At 62.5% G+C, this 21,150-nt stretch overlaps 1 protein-coding gene across 1 annotated transcript in view; it reads left to right on the top strand.

Annotated features, from left to right (window-relative positions):
* RASGRF1 (Ras protein specific guanine nucleotide releasing factor 1) overlaps nt 1-21,150 on the top strand; it is a gene marked incomplete at its 5' end in the record, with an annotated part of 42,192 nt that overhangs the window by 9,088 nt on the left and 11,954 nt on the right. Inside the window, 15 exons of the mRNA XM_082321430.1 lie at nt 3,755-3,861; nt 4,804-4,951; nt 8,528-8,620; nt 9,842-10,095; nt 11,317-11,396; nt 11,882-12,075; nt 12,590-12,699; nt 13,841-13,959; nt 14,495-14,655; nt 15,899-15,962; nt 17,021-17,157; nt 17,898-17,980; nt 18,732-18,980; nt 19,385-19,755; nt 20,761-20,886. Coding sequence (XP_082177556.1) covers nt 3,755-3,861; nt 4,804-4,951; nt 8,528-8,620; nt 9,842-10,095; nt 11,317-11,396; nt 11,882-12,075; nt 12,590-12,699; nt 13,841-13,959; nt 14,495-14,655; nt 15,899-15,962; nt 17,021-17,157; nt 17,898-17,980; nt 18,732-18,980; nt 19,385-19,755; nt 20,761-20,886 — 2,296 coding nt within the window. The remainder of the gene's footprint in view (nt 1-3,754; nt 3,862-4,803; nt 4,952-8,527; nt 8,621-9,841; nt 10,096-11,316; nt 11,397-11,881; nt 12,076-12,589; nt 12,700-13,840; nt 13,960-14,494; nt 14,656-15,898; nt 15,963-17,020; nt 17,158-17,897; nt 17,981-18,731; nt 18,981-19,384; nt 19,756-20,760; nt 20,887-21,150) is intronic.

Below are 21,150 nucleotides of genomic sequence, written 5' to 3'. Positions count from 1 at the left end.
CATCTCCCTGTGAGCCTTGGCGGCTCAGGGTCTGCAGGACGGATTCAGCTCCCGCTGGCTGCCGGGGATGCGCCGTGTCTTCCCCCGGTGAAAAGCCCCGGGGCCAGAGCAGCCTGTGAGCCGTGCGGGGCGAGGGGGTGCCGAGCGCTTGGTTTGCCACGAGCCTGAGCTAGGGTGGGAGAGAGGAGAGGCCCCGGGGGTCTCGGGCATCACAGGCTGTGTCCCAGCGAGCCAGGGGGTCTCTGCCCGTCAGGGGTTTCGGTAGCTGCCCCCCGTGGTGGCCAGCGCCCGTCCTTGCCGGCGGCCGGCAGGGCTCGGGACAAGCCGGGCAATGGTCGCAGGGCTGTGGCTGGCCGTGGGTGGGTTTTTAACATTTCACTTTGTGACCTGGAATGCTCCCGTGTCATTCTTTCAGGCAGAACTGCTGCGTCCCCCGGGGGTTTCCTGAAATAACACCCCCGCAGTGCCAGGGGCCACGCGTCCCGCTGTGCCGGGGGCTGCGCATCCCGCAGCGGCTGCTCCGAAGGCACCAGGGAAATGGGGGAGGCTGGAAAATGCCCCGTAATGAGGGACTGAAGGAATTGCATCTGCTCAGGTTGTCAGGAAGCAGAGTGAGAGGTGGCTTGAGCAAGGGGTGTCAGTGCCCCATGGCTAATGAGGTCCCCAAATGGGCAAAAGACGGGTGCGAGAAGAAGCCAACCCAAGCTGCGGGTAAGTCGTGCTCTGCACCGGGCAGGGGTGGCCCAGCAGCTCTAACTGCCCCGGGGAGCCAGGCATGGGGCGATGCTGGAGCCAGGGGCTGATCCTGCTGCTCCCTGCTCTCCGCCCGGTGCCGGTGAGCAGCTGGTCCCGGGTCTGTCCTGCTGCCCGGCCGGGGCCGCGCTGCCACCGAGCCTCGGCCCCAGCACAGTCAGTGCCGCTGGAAATGCTCCCGGGCTGTCGGGTTTGATGTGTCACTGCGATAACAGAGAAGGATCATAATTTAGGTGGAGATAAAAGGTGGTGGGAGTTTTATTATTCAAATATAAAATAACTTCCTCCTTTCAAGCGCGCTGCACTTCCTGGGTATTGTGTGGGGATAAATCAGAGTGACACGGGGAGCTGCCGCGCGTGTGCTCGCAGGAACCAGCTCTTAATTGTACACGGAGCGGCGGTCGGGACCGAACCGTCCCGGCTGCAGCCCTGCAGCGGCTGCTAGAGCTGCCCCTGGCCGCAGCGCGAAGCTTTTGGCCCCACATCTTCTGGCTCTGCTGCTGACAGCGTTGAAACTGCCATTTGCAAAACCTGCAGGAGTTTCTGGGGTTAAATCAGATGAGCCAGAAGCCATCTGACAAAACGCTTTTGGTGCTGGGGCGTCAGGGAGGTGCCTCAATGGACCTGGTGGGTGAAGCAGTGGCAGAGGCAGGGTGGGTGCCTGTCCCGGGTCCCTGCCCCGGTCCCTGCCGCGGGCTCTGCCACCTCTTATTTTAAAATCCGACAGGTCCCGAAGCTGTGAGAGGTGCTGCTTTTCCAGAGGGCCCTGGGTAAGATCGGGGTGCTCTAACCCGATGCCTGGTCCTGCCTGTGGGCGCAGGGCTCTGAGTGGGCGCGCTCGCCCATGGGAGCGCACACGGGTGCTGCGTCGTCCCCTGATTCCCCCAAGGGACCCGGGAGCTCGCGGGGGCACCGGGGCTGAGCAAGGGCTTTCCCACCCCTCGCGTCCCCGCGGCCAGGACACCGGGGCTGGGGAGTGAGTGCGCGGCGGTGCCCTGGCACGGCTGGTGATACGCTTGAGTCGGTGGTTAAGGGGGAGGATTTCCAGACTTGCCAATCTGACAAGCTCTTTTGAATGCTGTTTGCAAGGGAAGGGATGTAAGAGAGGTGGGCATAAAGCAGAGAGGCGTAACTCCCCGCACAGTTTCAGAGACCAAAAATTTCTGGTGAATTTTCTGTCAGAGATGTCTTGTTGCCAATAAAAGCCTTTGGGGGTGGGAGGGAGCAGAAGAGGGGATGAGAAGCGAAGGGCTGTGGAGCTGCTGCAGTTCCAGACGTGTCCCGCAGACAGAGGCGAGCTGCCAGCCCGGCTGCCTGGAGCTCTCGCCAGCCTGGCCGCGGCGGGTTGGGGAAGGGGTGGGAGATGGATGATGGTGTGTTTTACCATGGAGAAGGCTCCACAGGGAGAAAACTTGTCCGCAGGGTCAGCAATAGAGAGATATTGCACCTAAAGGATCCTGGACAGAAGCAAAGGAGACGCATCTTTGCGGGGTCGCAGGAACAACCAGTTGTCCCCCAAAGGCGAAAGAGCCGTTTCCGAAGGAGGGCTCTGGTGTGGCCCCAGGCAGCGCGGGGTCCCCGGGCTCCCCTTTCTCCTCTGCAGGACCCGGACGGGCTGAGGAAGCTCAGGGGGTGTTTCTCAGGCTGTCGCCCAGCGAGATGAGCCCTAGGTGGGCATGGTGCTGGGTGGGGAGCTGGGTGTCCATCTGTCCGTGCTGCCTGCACTGGAATCACCTGGGAACAGTGGCTGGCTGCTGCCCTGCATCCCAGTTTCACTGAAAGCCTCTTGCATCCATCTGGAGGTCCTTTTCCTTAACACCCCTGGGCGTTAAGGATGGGAAGGGGACGAGAGTAAAGATGCCCAGGGAGGGGGAGGACAGGGGAGAGCTGGGAGGGCAGGGGTGGGAGACGTAGCCCTGTTTTGGGGAGGTGCGGTGAGCAGTACCCCCGATGTTCGGCACAGGGGTGGTGATGGTGCTGGACCGCCCGGCTGCACCGGGTGAGTGCCGGCCTTGCCCTCACTGCCCTGCCCGTCCCTGCCTGCAGCCCCGTGTCGCAGCAGGTTCCCACGCGAGCTCCTGCCGGCGGTGCGGTGCCCGTCTGTGCTTTCGTGGTGCACCAGGGTCCGCGGTCGCAGCCGGCTGCTGCCTGCCGTCCTGGGGAGCAGCGGGGTTCACACCAGGGAGCAAGCGGCTGCTGCAGGTTGGGTTCGGGGTTTTTTTTGCCAAGATACTTGTTAATGCACATCCCTCGTTAAACCTAACAGAGGAGCAGATAATGTCAGGATGAGCTTTTTCTGGTGGGTTTCGTTTTAGCCCAGTTATTCCGGGCAGTATCCGGCACTGCAGCGTGGTACCTGTTTCCTAGGAGACTGCAGGAAAGCACAGGAGCAGCACAAACCCCAGCCGACGCGGGCTGCCACCGCACACAATTAGCACAAATACTGTAAATGTCAAGGGAGGCTAAATATAGCCCTGCGCTGAGTCCTACCACACCGTTGCCCATCAGAGCCTCCCGCTCGAGCCGTGCGAGCACGTGGGACCGGGGCTCTGCCCAACCTTAAGCCCCAGGCAGCAGCGGGGCTTTGTTTTGGTGCCCGAGGGTGCTCGCTGCCTGTGCAGGCAGGGATGCAGGCAGCCCGGTGCCGGGGCCGGCTAAACGCCCTTGTTCGTCCGCCCCTTTCCCCGGGTGAGGGTTGTCCCCAAGGCGATTGCCGCAGGCTCAGGCCTGCAGCCTCCTGGTCCTCGGTGGTTTTAGGTTTGCCCAGCGGGATTTCCCCCCGGAGCATTTCTCAGCCCCGTCCTCGCCCGCGGCACAGCTGCGCTGCCTCGCCGGCAAGGAGCAGCTTTTCCCAGAGCGCTGAGGGCAGCACGTCTCGGCCGTGCTCCTGGTGTTTCAAAATGTGTTTTTTAAATTAAGCAACCCGTGGTGGATCATAAAGCACTTTTCTAATAGCCCTGTGCGAGCAAGCGGTAACCTCACCCTGTGTTTGCTCCCGCAGCATTACTTTACCGTTAATTTCAACCACGAGAACCAGAAGACCCTGGAGCTGAGGACCGAGGATGCCAAGGACTGCGACGAGTGGGTGGCAGCCATAGCTCACGCCAGGTATCGCCCTCCGCGCAGACCCGGGGACGGGGGGTGTCGGAGGTGAAGCCGTGCCCAAGGGTGGCTGCGGGCAGGGCTGCGGGCAGGGCTGTGGGCAGGGAGCCGTTCAGCCGGGCGCTGCTGGCAGGCAAAGCAGAGCACTTTTGGTCCGCAGCCCCATGCTGGGGACCCTCGTGCTGCATGGGAGGCTGCATTCAGACACCTCGCACCCAGCCCTGTGCCCGCCTGCCCCCATCCCGTGCAGGGCGGCCAACCCAGCTCTGCCTGTCCCAGCCTGGTGCTGGAGGGATGCCCGGTTCGCCGCTGGGTCCAAAGACAGTCGGGAAGGGTTTCATCTGGAATAACAAAAATGGTCAGAAAGAGGTTTTTCTGTGCTGTGGGAAGGCGAGCGCAGCCCACTTGTTGCCCAGGGGAGAGCGGTCAGGAGCCAGCACGGCACAGCCGCGCGTCCGGTGAAGGAGGGTGCCAGGCTGGCAGCGAGAAGGGGGGCAGATGAGTGTTGTATGTGGGAGATAAGAGAAAATCATCTGCTGCAGCACCTTAATGAGAGCAGACGTTCGTAAGAGCTTGTGCCACAAGTGCCCTCCTCGTTAAACTTCTGGGATGTGTTAGGTGAGAGAGGTTTGGCCATGGGTTTTTCTTTTTTTTTGTCTCCTACCATTTCCTTAAAGTTTGCATTATCTTTTCTGTTTGCACCCTCGTGGGGAACCCGAGTCCTCTCCAAATTGGTCAGTTCTGAGTAGCAGCACCCCGGACTGTGAGAGCCGTCTCCCTGCGGGTGCCCCGAGCCGGAGGGGCAAGGGCAGCGCGTAGGCAGCTGGGAAGGAGAAACCCCCCCGGCAAACCGCAGCGTGCGGGCACCTAATTTCATGTGCACGTCCCGGGGGGGCCGTGGCGGCGGGTCCACGGCAGGGAGGTGCTCATGGCCGTGTCTGCCTGCAGCTACAGGAACCTGGCGACGGAGCACGAGGCGCTGATGCAGAAGTACCTCCATCTCCTGCAGATTGTGGAAACGGAGAAGACTGTTGCCAAGCAACTCCGCCAGCAGATCGAGGACGGGGAGATCGAGATCGAGCGCCTGAAGGCCGAGGTGAAGAGCCCGGCGTCGCCCCGCGGATGCGCTGCTGCTCCCCAGGGTGACCCACGGGCTGTGGGCGGGCGGGCGGCATCGCCGCGCTGGCAGGGACCGGGGGGTGTCACAGCAGCCGTATTTATGCTTGTTTTAATGACATCAGGCTGGCCCCTTCTCTTGCAGAGAGGGACAAGGGCATCGCCTTTGTTGGAGGTTTTTGTTACAGGTGTGCGGCGAGCCCCGCGGCTGTGCCGCCCCGGCACGGTGCGTGTACGGGGCTCCGTGCGGTCCCTGGCCCCGGGACGCTGCCGCGGCAGGGAAGGGCTTGCCCCAGCAACGAGTGCTGGGGAACGGGCGGGTGAACCGGTCCCTTGGGTTCAGGAGTAGGTATTGGGGGAGGGATGGAAACTCCCTGTCTTACTGTTTGGCCTTCCTCATTTTCACCCTAGCCACCTTGATCAGAGCCCTCTGCGTGCCTGGTGGAAACGTCTGCCAGGCGCGGCAAAGCTAGCGGAGTAGCCGAAAAAGGGAAGAGGCGCCTGTGGCCTCGGGAGGGAGCCTGTGCCAGGGGCAGGCTGCATAACCCGAGCACATCAGGGAATTACTGGGCACGGCGCTATAAACAAAGTGGATGCTTTGCTGAGAAGGGAGCGTCTCTGCACTGAGAGCAGCCCATAAAACCTGTTGCCCCTGCTTGTCCTAGAAGCTCCTGCAGCAGTTTGCTGTTCAGTAGTTTGCGGTGTTGGGTTGTAGGAAGGGTGACACGACGTGGGTTATGGCAGACAAAGCAACAAAATGCAAAAATGACTCAGCAGACGGTGCCGAGGGAGGCTCGCGTCTCTAAGGCACCTGGGGAAGAGGATGCTCGGAGGCGTGGGTATGCCCCGCGCTGCCTGGCCACCCGCCTTGCAGGGCTGCAGCCGGCCCTGGGTGCCCTCTCGCCGCGTGGGTTTCGGCTGCTGGTGGGTGTTGGTGCCGGCAGGCGTGGGGCCCCCCAAAGCCAGTGCTGCCGCTGGCCCCCTCCTGGTGTCTGGCAGGGAGGGTCAGGCAGCGGCTTCGTGGTAGAGGCAGCCGGGAGCAGGTCCTGCTGCCTGCTGGGCTGAGGCATCGACCCTGAGCAAGTCAAAATCTCAAAATTGCCACAAAGGAGGCAATTGGAGAGGCGGCGAGGGCAGGAGTGGGTTGGCATGTCCTTATTGTGGTGTTTTCCTTATATTTCTAGTATTTGAGTTTAAAAGTGCAGGTCAATAGCAGTGCCCGGCCCCGAGTCAGGGCAGGCAGTGCGCTGAAGGCTGCTTTTAGTCTTGGGGGACTGGGGAGCTGCAAGCCTTTCCCAGGAGCGGTTTTGGCACCACTGAATTTGTGCTCTCCGACAGAACAGGATCAGCCCCAAAACCGCCCCGGCCGCAGCCCGCGGCACCCGCTCGGTGGGGGGGTTTCTCCTGGGACCCCGGTCCGGCGCCGGCTGGGAGCTCCCCGGGTCCGGTCCAGCCTCCGAGTGGGGCGAGCTCCGCTCCCCTGGGAGCGCGGCGGGGTAAGAGGCAGGGGAGGCGAGCGGCGGCAGCGGCAGGGCGGTGAGCATCCCGATGAGCTTTCGGCTGGGGGAGGTGGGAGCTGTGTTGTGAACCCTGAAATCAGCTGAGGGGTCGGGATCAGAGACACCCGGCGGAGCGGCAGCCTGGCCCCTGTGCCCAGCTACATTTGATTTTACCTTGCATTGGTTTGTTTTTTTTTTTCTACTCTTCCACATGCTTTGAAGCAGAGATCAAATAATCAGCTTCTACTTTAATGTGCAAATTTTGCTCACTCAGTTTTAAAAAAAGAAACCAAAATAAAGCCATGGCACTGGCAAACCCGCTCCATGGGTCCCAGCTGGATGCTCCCGGAGCCGGCACAGGGAATGGCTTCGGTGCTCGCAAGCACTTAAATGCAGAGAGGCTGCAGGGGACGTTTGGTGACTTGAGGCTCCGTAGGAAAGCACAGGGAGAGGAAAAAGTCTCTAAAATCTCTTCTAAAATCTAATCCCATGTAATAAAATGGGGTGAAGCCAATGGAGCTGCGCAGGAGCTGAATTGGTGTCTGTGAGCCCGCGGCTGCTGTCTCCGGCGTGTGGCTGCTCCTGCCGAGGCCGGCGGCGCTGGGGGCGGCTGTGCTGGGAGAGCGGGGCTGCGGGGGGCCGGGGCAGCCCCGGTGCCTCCGGCCGAGCCCCTCTGAGCCGCGGCCGGGTCGCGCCAGTGGCACAAGCGGGGCTGGCTGCATCGGGCTTGTCCCCAGCCCCGCGCCCGGCACCAGCCCCGCGCCCGGCACCAGCCCCGCGCCCGGCACCAGCCCTGCGCCCGGCATCAGCCCCGCGCCCGGCACCAGCCCCATGCCCGGCATCAGCCCCGCGCCCGGCACCAGCCCCATGCCCGGCACCAGCCCCGCGCCCGGCACCAGCCCCGCGCGCCCTCCCTCCCTCCCGGCGCCCGGCGGGTTTGGGGAGATGCCTCCACGCTGAGCGCTGGGAGGGCCGGCTCTCTTTGGGTGAGCTCGACGCCGAGCGGCGGCTGTTGAGCTTTGTTCAGACACGGTGACCGCATTGACCCGCAGCGTTTTTTAGTTTCTTATGGCGTGAAAACACACAGCTCTCTGTTACAGTTTGGATTTTGTGGAAGTCCTCTCCTCTTCCCGGGTTGTGGCTGTGCACAGACGCAGCTCCTGCCGCCGTCCTCCTCCCCCGGCAGCCTCTCCTCTCGGCCTTTGCTTTGCTTTCCTTCCTACCAGTCCAGACACCAAAAAACCCACGCGCTTGGTGGGCGTCGCAGCTCCGCTGCTGTCCGTTCCCAGCCTCGCTGGGAGGCAGAGTCTCCAGCTGAAAAAGATCTCAACTCCTTTCTCTCCAAAACTTTTTGGAAAGTACTCTTTGAACGTTGTTTTCTTATTTTTATTATTTTCTATAAAATCAAAATTCAAATCGCGTTTTTCCCAATTTTCTTTTTCTGAATGGTACATTTTCTGTTTTCCTGCCCTCTCCTCTAGCTTTAGCAATGGTTGCAGCGGAGGGGGCAGGGACACGGCAATGAGCAGAGGAGTGAGAAAAAGTACAGGCGAGAAACAGTAAAAATTCAAATGCTTGACGCTAACGAGATTCAATCCAGTTTTTGTTGGAAGGCTGCGACTGGATGAGCGTTCGTCCCCGTCTGCAAGTTTTAGGGTGCCAATGACTTGAGATTTTCCTGCCATTTTCTCTCCAACTGTTTTTTAACGACTCGCCCGTGAAGGCTTTCTTGGGCAACAGGGCTGCCGTTTGCATTGGGTACCCAGCAGGATTTCCAGGTCCCCGTCCCTGTGGCGTGTTCGGTGGGTGCTGGCGATGCCGGGGAGTCGTCGGCGCCCTGACGGCTCTGCAGCCTTTCTTTATCTGCTCTGTCTACCCATCTCCCATTAAGACAGAATCGGCACAATATGTCCCTGTATCTGTAGTTAAGCTGGAGGCGTGTGCCGTTCCCCGGCACCGCGCGGCAGCAGGGTTTGTCCTCAGCTCCCGGGACGTGCCGGGACATGCCAGGAGGTGCCGGGGCGGCGCAGCCGCTCACGCCGCCCCTGTACCCGCAGATCGCCTCCCTGCTCAAGGACCACGAGCGCATCCAGGCCGGCCAGACCAGCGCGCCCAGCGACGACGACAGCGACATCAAGAAAATCAAGAAGGTGGGTGGTGGTGGTGACCGGCGCGGGGGCCGGAGCCGGCGCTCGGCGGGGTCCCGGTGCTCGTGGCGGCGCGGCAGGCGTGCTCCCTGTGGGGCTGGCGGAGCGGTTGGCCTGGGGGAGCTGTCTGAGGAGGTGCCTCTGCTAACGGGGTTTTCTTGGGAGGAAAATGTGTTTTGCAAACCTGGAAACCCTTCTGTTGGCTGTGTTTGCTCCGCGGGGCACGCCCTGCTTTTCCCTGGTGAACGAGGCATCCCTGCCCGGGCCGGCTCACGCACAAATAGCACCTCTTGCATCTCCTCCTCCCGTGGCTGCGGTTACGTCTCTTATTTTTGCAAAGAACAAGCCCTGCAGGGAGCAACAGACCCCGTGAGGAAATCTGCTCCGCATAAACACTCTTGGGGAGAACAAGCTGCACTCGCCAGCAGACGCTGCCTGCCGTGCACCCCGCTCCCGCAGGCGATGCCCCGAGCCTGGCAAGCGCGGAGGTGCCTTGGCCTCCCCACGGTGCCGCGGAGGGGACCGGCACTGTCGCTGCTCGGGGAGCGGGTCCTGCCCTCGCCCGACCCCTGGGAAAGCCTCTGCTGTCCCTGGGTGCCCGCTGCCCCGTGCAGGGGATGGGGGGTTGAACCCTGCGGGCCTGGGGCAGCGGGCAGCAGCCGCACACATGGCCGGAGCTCCGGGCGCGCACCGGGATGTGCTGTGGATGCGCATTTACATGGGGAAGGGTTGGAGGATTTCTAGGTGTCTTAATACCCCTCTGCGTGTCTGGGTGCCCAGACAGGTGCTGGCTCCAGGGGGGCTTTGGTGCCCCGCTTCACCGGGCGACTGGGGGGTGCTGGGTAGGGCTGAGCACCCGGCAGGCTGGGAGTCTCTGTACCCGCGCGGTCCTGCTGGCAGGGAAGCGCCCGGTGTCGTGGCTGTGCCGGGGGAGGTCAGGAGTTAACATGGGATCCTTGCTCCTCATAGTAGTCTTCCGTGCATCTCTGTAAAAGGGAAAAGAGGACATTGTCAGCAGTAAGAAAGTGCATTTAAATGAGTTATTGTTCGTTTCCCAGCCGGGAGGATTCAGAGCAGCACCAGTAACAGGCACCATCGTGCACACCTCAGCACAGAGCCAGGGAGACCTCGCCGCAGAGCCGCGGCCCCTGCACCGTGCCGAGCGCGCGGCGCCTGCCCGGCTCGCCAGCCCCGACCCTAACGCGGCCGCTGCTCCCTCGGCAGGTGCAGAGCTTCCTGCGGGGCTGGCTGTGCCGGAGGAAGTGGAAGACCATCATCCAGGACTACATCAGGTCCCCCCACGCCGACAGCATGCGCAAGAGGAACCAGGTCGTCTTCAGCATGCTGGAGGCGGAGGCCGAGTACGTCCAGCAGCTCCACATCCTCGTCAACAACTTCCTGCGGCCGCTGCGGATGGCGGCCAGCTCCAAGAAGCCTCCCATCACGCATGACGATGTCAGCAGCATATTCCTCAACAGGTGAGTGCCGTCCCGGGCTCCAAGAGCTCTGCGGCACCCTGATGGAGCCGGCGGTCTCCGGGCAGGCGTTGGTGTCCACAGCCCACTGCCCTCCCCTGGGAATGGGTGTTGGGGCGCTCGGTGCCGGGGGGCTCCCCGGGAGCCTGCAGCCTGGCCCCCCGAGCCATGGAGGGAAGCTCACCATCCCCGTGGGACACCTGCACGAGCAGCCCGCTGAGCGCTTGGCAGTGACACGAGGAGGTGCCATGGGGGCCGATGCTCCAGGGCCTCGGTAGCGGGTTGGGGCTGCCAGGAGCCTGTCTGAGGTCCTGGCTCTGGCAGTGGGGGGACGGTGTCCTTTGGCATTCATAGCAGCCCATAGGTAACGACGGATTAGTGAAGCGAGGAGGATGCAGCTCTCATGGGAGGTGGTATGGAGGGGCAGGCGTAGCCTCTCCTGCAGCTGTGACACGGGGTCACAGCTGCTGCAAAGTGTGCCGAGAGCGGCTATGCCCAGGCGCTGGCGGGGATGGGAGGTGGCACTCACCGACTCCAGCCAGGCCACGGTGGTGCCAAGTGTCAGCAGTATACGCCAGGTTTAACGGCACCTGCAACAGCTCCGTCCCGCGGATGCTACTGACACCGGTGGCACAGCAGGTCTTACCAGCCAGCCCCGGAGGTGCCGGCCACCCGTCCCTTGCAGAGGGGAGCATCTCTGGGAGCAGCGCTTGCTGCTCCTGGCATTCGCTCCTGCCCCTCTCCACAGCCCTTACTGCTGCTGCTGCTGCTGCGAGCTCCCCGGGCTGCCTTGGGTGCCAGCCTGCCTTGGAAGCTGAGAGGGACCCAAACTGCAGAACCCAAATTCCAGTTTCCCCCCACATCTGGGCTTGTGTGAAGCCAGCGCCTTGGCTAGGGCCGGCACAGGCAGAGTGAATGCTCCTGGGCACCCCTCCTCTGCCTTGTCTCATCTGAAGGCGGTCCCTCGCCATGGGGTCTCTTGGAGAATGAACGGTGGAGCTCCCCTGCATTTTGGGGTTGACTTCTGAGGGGAGCTTCAGGCTGCTCGGTTCCTCCCTCTCCTCCTCCGTCCTCCTCCACCGTTCCCTGCGTGCCTCTGGGACCCTCTCTGCACCCCCAGCCAGTCTGAGGGCTCCCCTTCCCCTCTGGGCTGGTGATTTTGTCTAATTACTCATTATTTGCCGCTTGTTCATCTGTCTTTTCACCCCTTGGTTTATCTTTCAGTGAAACGATCATGTTTTTGCACCAAATCTTTTACCAAGGCCTGAAGGCGAGGATATCCAGCTGGCCGACGCTGGTGCTGGGTGAGTGCCTGTCGCCTCCTCGCCGCGTTTCCTTCCCGCTCGCTGGTGAAGCCGAGCCCGCGCTCCTTCTCCCACGATAACTTAACAGGGTTTTGCTAACCGGCGGCAGCAGTGAAAGGCATCGCACAGCACATCACTTGTTCATGTTGGTCACGGGGGTGAGGACCCGAGCAAAAAAACTGGAGAAACCTAGTTCCTGTGCTCCTGGTTCTGCCGGGTGGTGGAAGGGGTGGGCTGGACCGTGCACAGGAGAGCTGATGCTGAAGAGCGTTGCTGTGTCCGATTAGACCCTCAGCTGGCTCTGCAGGGTGTCTTTAAAACCCAAACTGGGCAGAGCTGGGGCTTGCACAAGCAGCACGAGGCCCCGGGGGTGCCCTGGGAGGACCCAGGGGCGAGGAGGGTCCTGAGCCGGGGCGGCTGCGCAGGGACCCCAGGGCAGGGGCTGGACCAGCACACCCACCTCCCCACCGCCTCCCTGCCCGCAGCCGACTTGTTCGACATCCTGCTGCCCATGCTGAACATCTACCAGGAGTTCGTGAGGAACCACCAGTACAGCCTGCAGATCCTGGCGCACTGCAAGCAGAACCGGGACTTCGACAAGCTGCTGAAGCACTACGAGGCCAAGCCCGACTGCGAGGAGAGGACCCTGGAGACCTTCCTGACCTACCCCATGTTCCAGGTGACGGCTGGCGCCGGGATCGGCCCCAGGGATGCCACCACAGCGCTGGCGGTGCGGGACGGGCTGGGCGGGGCACACCCCAGCCCCACAGCAGGCATCGGGTGGTGGGGAGGCAAAGCCCAGGCAAAGATGGCCTGGGGCTGGACCCCGTGTGGTCCCACGCTGCTCCGGGGACCTGCTCAGGCCATTGCGGGGCTCGTCGGTGCTGCGGGAGGACTCTCTGGGTGAAGCTGCTGGCTTCCCAGTTACCCTGTGCTGCTGGGGCATGGCTGGGGCACAGCAGAGTCCTGGGCAAACCCCCACACCGTTCCCCCTCTTCATTAAGTTTTAGCACAAAGAGCTTTGAAGCTTTCATAACCTCCCAGATCAGGGGGTCCGAGGCACGGTGTCGCCGGCCACGGCAGCTCCCGGCGCAGCGCAGGGGGGGCACCCACAGCGCTCTGTGCCCCCTCCAGCCCGCCCGCCCCCGCGCTGTGCCGCGGCTGATTCCCCGCTCTGCTCTGTCGTGCCGCAGATCCCCAGGTACATCCTGACGCTGCACGAGCTGCTGGCTCACACCCCCCACGAGCACGTGGAGAGGAACAGCCTGGATTACGCCAAGTCCAAGCTGGAAGAGCTGTCCAGGTCAGACCCACCGCTGCCCGTCCCTGCCCGTCCCGGCGGCCGGGGCTGCGGGACCGGGGGCAGCTCTCGCACCCAGGCGGTTCGGGCTCGTGGAGGGGCTCTCGGCCGGGCTGCTGGCACGGTGTGCTGCCCTGCTGCTGCGCAGCGAGCGGGGCTGGGGCAGGCAGACCCTGACCCACAGGGTTTGGAGAGGGTGCCGTGCTGGTGGGACTGGGCTGGCCCGAGTGCTCGTACAGCACCCGCAGGGTGCAGCTGGTGGAGATGGTGACGGGCGGGCTGTGCTGTCCTGCTGGGGTGGGACGCAGGAGGAGCTCAGTCCTCGGTTCGCTCGGAGCCCGTTGGCCCTCCCTGACAAGGATGAATCCCCCCGTGAGCCGCTGGCACAGGGAGATCGGCCCGCTCGTGTGGGGGGTGCCGTGGGTGGCGGCGTGGGGAGCTCGCCCAGGTGCCTCCGGCCGCCCCTGCACCCTGCCTGCGGCTCGGGCGCGGGCACCAAGCACAGCCCTGCGCCAAAGGTGCCCCGCGCTGTTTTAGCCAGGACCTGCCCTCCCATTGCCCTCGTCCTCTGCGTTTCGAAGGCTGAGGCGTTCCAGTGCCGTCTCCTGCCCTCCTGTGCAAATCCGGGAAGGGGGCTGAGTCCTCCAAGGTCTCTGCAACGAGCACCCGGGAATCAGCCGCGGTTCCCTGTTTCTGATCCTCTCCCTCCGCAGGCCACGGACCGAAGCGTTCTGTGTGTCCCGTGCCAGCGTATGGCAACGGCGCCAAACCCGCCGGCGCTCCTCGGTCCCGAGGCGATCCGTAAAGAGTTTCCATCCCTTTTCCCACTCCTCAAGGAGCAGGGACATCGGAGGGGGCTGGTGACGGGGGGGATCTGCCCGTCACTAAATCCAAATTTTGTGCTTTCCGAGTAAGAAGCACTTGCGTTTCAGTATTTACCAATCCAGAGGTACAGTGCAGGCTGAGGTGTAGGTTACCCCCTGAGCTCCCGGGTCTGTGCAGATACAGATGACCGCTGTAATTCCCTTGATATTCATTTGGTTTTGGTCTTACCTAGCGCAGCCCCTCCGGTCCGTTAAAAGGGATCTGCTGGGAAAAGTGCAAATCTCATCCGAGCTCCCATTTTCTCTTCTCCCTCCTTCAGGATAATGCACGATGAAGTGAGTGAGACTGAAAATATTCGAAAAAATCTGGCGATAGAGAGGATGATTATTGAGGGGTGTGAAATTCTGCTGGACACCAGCCAGACTTTTGTAAGACAAGGTACGGTCTTTGCGTCGACATCCCTCCCCTCCACGGTTAACGCGAAGCCCTGCGGCCCCTGGCCCCCCGGCACCACATCCCTCCGCAGCGCGGTCCGGGGAGCTGTGAAATTTAAAAATATAACCCGTTTCTGGATTTTCTCTGCTCCGAAGCACCTCACTTTCAGACAATCTCGGCACTGCATTTTATTGCATCACGGAGCAGAACGTGCATTTTAGCCGTTACGGATTTCCTACCACCGGAGGAGTAGTGGGACGCGTCCTGACCTCCTGGGCACGCTCGGACCCGGAGGAGCACCCGCGCGCTGTGGGTGCAGGGGTGGGGGGGGCCGTGGTTGGTGCTCGCCCGGTCTCTGGGCCCCGATAGCCCGCACAGCTGGTGGCTCACGGGGATGGTCCCGGTCCCAGTCCCAGTCCCAGTCCTGGTGCTTGGGGATGCGCTTGCCCCTGCCCCGCTCTGAGCCCGCAGTGATGCCCCGCTCCCAGGGACTGTGCGCTCAAAGCCGATGGCAGGGACGGGGCTCTCCCCTCCGCAGGTTCCCTCATCCAGGTGCCGATGTCGGAGAAAGGGAAGATCACACGGGGACGGCTGGGCTCCCTCTCGCTGAAGAAGGAGGGCGAGCGGCAGTGCTTCCTCTTCTCCAAGCACTTGATCATCTGCACCAGGGGCTCCGGGGGCAAGCTGCATCTGACCAAGGTGTGGAGGGCGGCGGGGGCTCGGCGGCCCCCAGCGAAGGGTCCGGTGGCTGCCGGGCTTGGAGCTGGTGCCGCTGCCCGGGGTGCCGGGGCACGGGCTGGTGCACGGGGAGGGGGCAGAGGCTGGCACTGCTGCAGCCCGAGCTGGCCGGGCTCTCTCGGTGACACCAGGGTCTCCCGGTGACACCGGGGTCCAGCGACCACCTTGCCTCCGCTGGCTGCAGCCTCCTGGGGGTGCCGGGCTGGGAGCAGGCAGGCGATCGGATTTATTTCGCGTGGTCCTTGTCAGTGATGAGCAGAGCTCTGAGTCACGGGCAAAGATGAGAAATTGCAAGTTCTCGATAAAAGAAGTTATCCTGATTTGCAGCAGAAACCGTGACAATCTATTCAGTGAGAAAGTTAAATTATAGCCTACGTTTGTACATAACGCTCACAGTCTCCTCCAGTCCGCTCCCAAGCCTCACGCTTTTGTTGGTGGAAGTTTTGCAGTTAATTGAGCAAGAATCTTACAGAGATTGCTCATTACTGGCATTAAATTATCAGTTTGAAAAATTACAGTCCATGGCAAAGAGTTGATAATTACAACAACAGACTTTTGGAAAATTTAATTTAAAGCTCATATTAAATAATTTATAAACAAATTAGTTGATCGGTTATACAAGGAAAACTGTGATATCCCAGCAGTCAGCAACTGCTTTTTTCCCAGAGAAAGCAGGCACTGCGCTGGCCGCGGGCTGCATGCAGCCGTGCCGAAGCCCTCGGCGGCATCGCCCCGTCCCCGGGGCGGTGGGGAACCCTCGGCGGCATCGCCCCGTCCCCGGGGCGGTGGGGAGCCCTCGGCGGCATCGCCCCGTCCCCGGGGCGGTGGGGAACCCTCGGCGGCATCGCCCCGTCCCCGGGGCGGTGGGGAGCCCTCGGCGGCATCGCCCCGTCCCCGGGGCGGTGGGGAACCCTCGGCGGCATCGCCCCGTCCCCGGGGCGGTGGGGAGCCCTCGGCAGCATCTCCCCGTCCCCGGGGCGGTGGGAAGCCCTCGGCAGCATCGCCCCGTCCCCGGGGCGGTGGGGAACGCTCGGCAGCATCGCCCCGTCCCCGGGGTGGTGGGGAACCCTTGGCAGCATCGCCCCGTCCCCGTCCCCGGGGCGGTGGGCTGCGAGGCGGGGTGGGGCCCAGGGCCCGGGGCCCAGGGCAGCCCCCAGCCACCTGGGGGGATCCTGCCGCTGAGCCCCGACTCCCGCCCCTGCAGAACGGCGTCATCTCCCTCATCGACTGCACGCTGGTGGAGGAGCAGGAGAGCACCGACGAGGACGGTAGGTGCCCCCGGCCCACCGCAGCCCCGTGCCGGGCAGCCGCCCCTCGGGGCATGCCCAGGGCCCTGCTCGGCCCCCACCCGTGGGTGCGGGGCGGGGGGGTTGGCTTGTGCATCTCCCGGCGGGTGCTGAGCAGACAGGAGCACCTCAAAAAGCAAAGTCCCAGCTACTCCAGGACCCTCTTTGCTGAGGTTGCCGGCACCACCAGCACTGCAGACTGTTTCCCGCTGCGCACCGCAGGCAGTTTCGAGTTTTGCAGCGTGGTCACCCCATTGCAGGGGGGGCAAAGCCTGCACCCAGGGTGGCCGGGGAGGTGCCGGGGGTGCGGGTCCCGCTGGAGGCTGCACTTAACGCCAGGGCCTTGGCCCGAGGTTGCTGCCAGCCCCAGCAATGTTTTCCCCAGCTGGAGGCAGCTGCCGTGTTCCAGGGCTGGGGACCGATGGCAGCGTGGCCAGCACTGCCAGCATCCCCTGTCGCAGACGTGGTGTCCTCCCAGACATTGCTGCCATCCGTCCGCGTGGCGTAAAACCACCTGCAGCAGGGCTGGAGCAAATTCAGATGCTGAATAGATTCAAGGAAGTCATGATCTACTGGCTGGATTTAATTAAGTAAATAATTTACTGTGAAGCAAACAGATGCACATTTATGCAAATCTGACCTTCCCGAGGCAGGCAGCGAGCGTCACGGCTCGGTGCTGGCAAGTGGAAAAAGGCAAAGATGCTGGACGTCGTCAGCTGTGCCCACTTAACTGCAGACTTGTGAAAAAGCACGGGCTCCTTTCTCTCGTCCTCATGACGAGTTTTCTAACACGTGCCGGGAAGCCGGGCTCTCCCCAGCACGTGGCGCCGGGGCCCCGGCAGCGATGCCATGCTGCACTCGTGGTGTGCAGACTTTACTTTGCAAATGCGGAGCCTTTGCCCAGCAAACCTGTCACGTCCTCACCGCAGACAACCTGCAAAATGCAACAAACTCCTTAAAAGTTTAATAAAACCTGCGCTGGGGGAGAGGGGTGGGGAAATCTTTTCACAATCACTGTGTGTGGTTTTTCTATTCCAAAGCAAAAGCGTCAGGGCAAGACATTGACCATCTTGACTTCAAAATCGTGGTGGAGCCAAAAGATTCCTCGTCTTTCACGGTTATCCTCGTGGCCTCGTCCAGGCAGGAGAAGGCTGCGTGGACCAGTGACATCAGCCAGGTAGGACGGACCCGGCAGGGAGGAGGTGTCGGGGTGCAGAGTCCCCAGGGACACGCAGCTCCCCCGGGATCCCGCACGCAGGCTGCGGCAGCGGCTTTGGGCACCCAGGATTAACACTTGGCGCTGGCTGCACGGCTGCGGTTCTGCTGCCGGCCCTCGGGCTGCGGCGGTAGCGCCCGGCTGGGTTTGCGCCCGGCTGGGTTTGCGCCCGGCTGGGTTTGCGCCCTGGGTGCTTTCCCGGTGCCATCGGGGTGCTCGGGACCTGCCGCGGGCTGAGGCCTCGCTGCATGGGGCTGGCACGAACAGCACGGGTGGACCACCGAGGCTTGGGCACCCAGGGAGAGCGGTTCCATGCAGAGGGTGACTTGGAGCTGGGGGGCACCAAGAGCCCGGCCGTCGCCGTAAGCTTGCTGGTGTCTGGTAGCTCGAAGAGGAGGAGGTGGAGGAGGACGGTGACAAAGCCGCAGCAGGGGGGAGCAGGGTCTGTCCTAGCCGCGCTCTGCCTGCACGTGAGGATATGTGGTTTGGATTTCTGCTCTGACGCAGACACGTGGTAATGATTTACACCTGCTCTTCACTTGCTTGGTGCAAATGACTTTGAAGATATTTTTTCCCAGGTGGGAGGAAGAGAAAAAGTTATTGGTTAAATAGGGGTTGCCTCCTGGCCACCTCTCTTGTACCATGCCCTTGCCTGCGTCCCCTTGCCGCCTTCTCCCACCTCCCACCCGTGTCTCTTCCAGTGCGTGGACAACATCCGCTGCAACGGCCTCATGATGAACGCCTTCGAGGAGAACTCCAAGGTCACCGTCCCCCAGATGATCAAGTGAGTGCTGCCGCGGCCGGGCGCTGCGGAGAGCGCCGGGCTCTGCCCGGCCCCACGGCACAGCTCCCGCGGCAGCCAAGCGCTGCCGAAAGCCCCGGGAGCCCGGCGGCTTTCCCATGGGCTCGGGCCCTTGGGTGTGCTGTTCCCAGCGTGGTGATTAGCAGTGCTGATTAGCTGGGAGAGGAGATTTGTGTGGGACTGCGCTCGGGGAGGTGGGAAAGTTGAAAGGGAGAGCTCAGACAAAAAATAATGATAGTAAAGGGGTGGGGGGGTGAAACCCCGGAGGAGAGGGGTGCAGAGGGCTGCGGGCTGTGCGTGCTGGGTGCTGGGGTGCAAGAGCTGCCCGGGCCGAGGAGGGACACGTGCGGCGAGGGGGGCCGGGCACAGCCGGTGGGACGGGGCAGCGCGGGGGCGTCCCCACCACATTGACCGCCGCGCTGCTGCGGGCCTGCCGTCGCGCACGGGGAAGGGTCTCGGTTCGTGGGTGTCCCCAGGGACACTCGTTCCACGGTTTTCCTGTTGAGCCCTCTGCAGTGTTCCCACCCGTTCTGGGGTGCGGATTTCCTAGCTTTCCCCGGGAGTGTTCCTGCCTGTGTCTTACGTAGGGACACCCCTACGAACAGAGCCCTTTGCTGCCGAGGACCCGTGCCGCTTTCTGTGGTCCCCGCACATCTCGGGGGGAAGCTGATTGCGTGAAGCAGCTCTTGGTTTTGTTCCAGGCTGGAACCACAGATATCTTGTTTCTCTGCAGGTCTGATGCCAGCTTGTATTGTGATGATGTTGACATTAGGTTCAGTAAAACGATGAATTCCTGCAAGGTCCTGCAGATCCGCTATGCAAGCGTGGAACGGCTCCTGGAGAGGCTGACGGACCTGCGGTTCCTGAGCATTGACTTTCTGAACACGTTCCTGCATTCGTACCGCGTCTTCACCACCGCCCTGGTCGTCCTCGACAAGCTCATCACGATCTACAAGAAGCCGATCAGCGCCATCCCCGCACGGTGAGGCTGCGCGCGGCATCGCTGCAGTGCCCGTGCCGGTGACCTGTCCTGCCCCTAAGGGACTGGCAGAGTTTGGGGGGGCTCCTCCATCCCCTTTTCTGTCCTGAGTCAGTCCTCTGCTCCCCAGACCTGCCTGGCCCCAGGGCCGCTCCAGGGCCGTTTCACCTGGTCCCCAGGAGCTGTGACACCCACAAATCGGGGAAGCAGATAAACCCGAGCTCTGCGGGTGTCCCCGCTCCTGGGAGGGCTGCACGGTGGGAGCGGGGTGGCAGGGGGTGTGCCAGCTCTGCTGTGCCCAGGGGGATGCCCCGGAGACCCGGTGCCACTGGAGCTGCCGGGGGGATCTCCACGACCCCTCAGGCAGAGTAGGTGCGAGTTCAGCCTTTCCCTGTCTCTCTGCCAAGGTCCCTGGAGCTCCTGTTTGCAAACAGCCAGAACAACAAGCTGCTGTACGGCGAGCCCCCCAAGTCCCCCAGAGCCAACCGCAAGTTCTCCTCGCCTCCCCCCCTCTCCATCACCAAGTCCTCGTCCCCCAGCCGGCGGAGGAAGCTCTCCCTCAACATCCCCATCATCACAGGAGGGAAGGCGCTGGACCTGGCTGCTCTGAGCTGCTCCTCCAACGGCTATGCAAGCATGTACTCCTCCATGGCTCCCTTCAGTAAGACCACCCTGGACATAAACAAACTGTACGTGTCCAGTAACTATCCCAATAAAATCCCTGACGAAGGAGAAGCAGCCTCAGAAAAGCAAGAGGAGCCGCAGCCGAGCAAGCAAAGTAAGTTGCTGTGGGTTTGCAGGTGGGTGGGCGTCCAGCCCCGGCAGCCAGCAGGGAGGGGGCCGGTTTTGGTGGGTGCTCTGCGGGGGGTACAGGGACATGTGCGGGGAATCGGGCACACCGTGCCCGGGGGCTTTGCAGCAGCCCAGCCCCGGGGCATCGCCCCATTGAGCATCCCTGCACCGCCGTGCCCGGGCACGGCTTGGAGCACAGCACCATAGCGGAGGACGAAGCTCCCTCCTGCCATAGCCCCACGGGAGCCGTTCAGCAGTGGAGACCCCAGGGACCCTCTGCCTTTAGCACTCGCCGCGGCGTTTGTGGCTGCAGGCTGAGCTGCGCTCCCCACCCGCGGCGCAGGGACCAGCCCAGTGCTCGCGCTGCCCCGTCTGCACCGGGGTCACACTCGGCACCCCGAGCTGGCACCCTCCGGCTGCGGGGCGGCTGCCTGGGGGCCGGACCCCTCTGCCAGCGAGGCTGTGTGCACGACTCTGGCACTGCCAGCAGCTTCCCTGGCTTTAATGAAAACGGGAACAGGCTGCAGCCTCCCTGTTTGCACCTCGACATCATCCTCTCCCTCGCCACGGGCTGTGTGAGCACCTTCTGCGCCCTGGGAGGGAGGTACCGCATCCCACCCCATCGCGTGCACGGGGTGCCTGGGCTGGAGCTCGCCCACAGTCCGGCTCGCCGTCGCCAGCCCCGGGCAGAGCCTCCGAGCTGGCAATACATGCACCATGCACAGCACGGAGAGCTCGGGCCTCTTGTGGGTTGTGTGCAATCTGAAAGCTGAGTGAGTTGTAATAACAAAACAAAAAAAAACCCCCAAAACCCCCCCACCCCCAAAAAAACCCCCGAAGTAATTGCGAGACTCCGTACCTTCCCTGTACTTGGTTGCTGTGTGCCCAGCTGGGATGATCCAGACTTTAGGAAAATCTGGAAGAGCTAAATTGCGGCTGCAGTGTGCCCATGTCCAGCGGTGTTGGTGACGGGGTTCCCTGTTCCTCCCAGGCTCGGAGGTATCTGTCAGGGAAGAGTCGGACACGGATCCCAACCAGAGCGATGAAGCAGAAGCTGAAACTTCCCCAACAAAATCTCCGACGACTCCTAAGTCCATCAAATGCAAAAATTCATCAGGTAACAAGTGAGCCAAGACCCGTCCCGTGCGGGGTCGCTCAGGGCTGCGCGCTGCCCTGGAACCTGGCCGTGCAGAGATGCTAAAGGTGCAGGCGTAAAACTGAAGCAGATGTGAGAAGGAGCAGGACTTTGCCCTCTGTTTTCCTGCAAGGGGATAGGGAATGCTGAACTCTCTGGCCCATATTGCTGACTTGGTCTTTACCGGGTCTTCTCACCCCTTTCCTCCCCTCCCGGGGCTGACCTGGTGTGTTAGGAGCCAGTTAT

The sequence above is a fragment of the Platalea leucorodia genome (assembly GCF_965183815.1).
Source record: "Platalea leucorodia genome assembly, chromosome: 9".
Classification (NCBI taxonomy): domain Eukaryota; kingdom Metazoa; phylum Chordata; class Aves; order Pelecaniformes; family Threskiornithidae; genus Platalea; species Platalea leucorodia.
The sequence above is the reverse complement of the archived record's forward strand: the minus strand, read 5'-3'. Positions and strand labels throughout refer to the sequence as shown.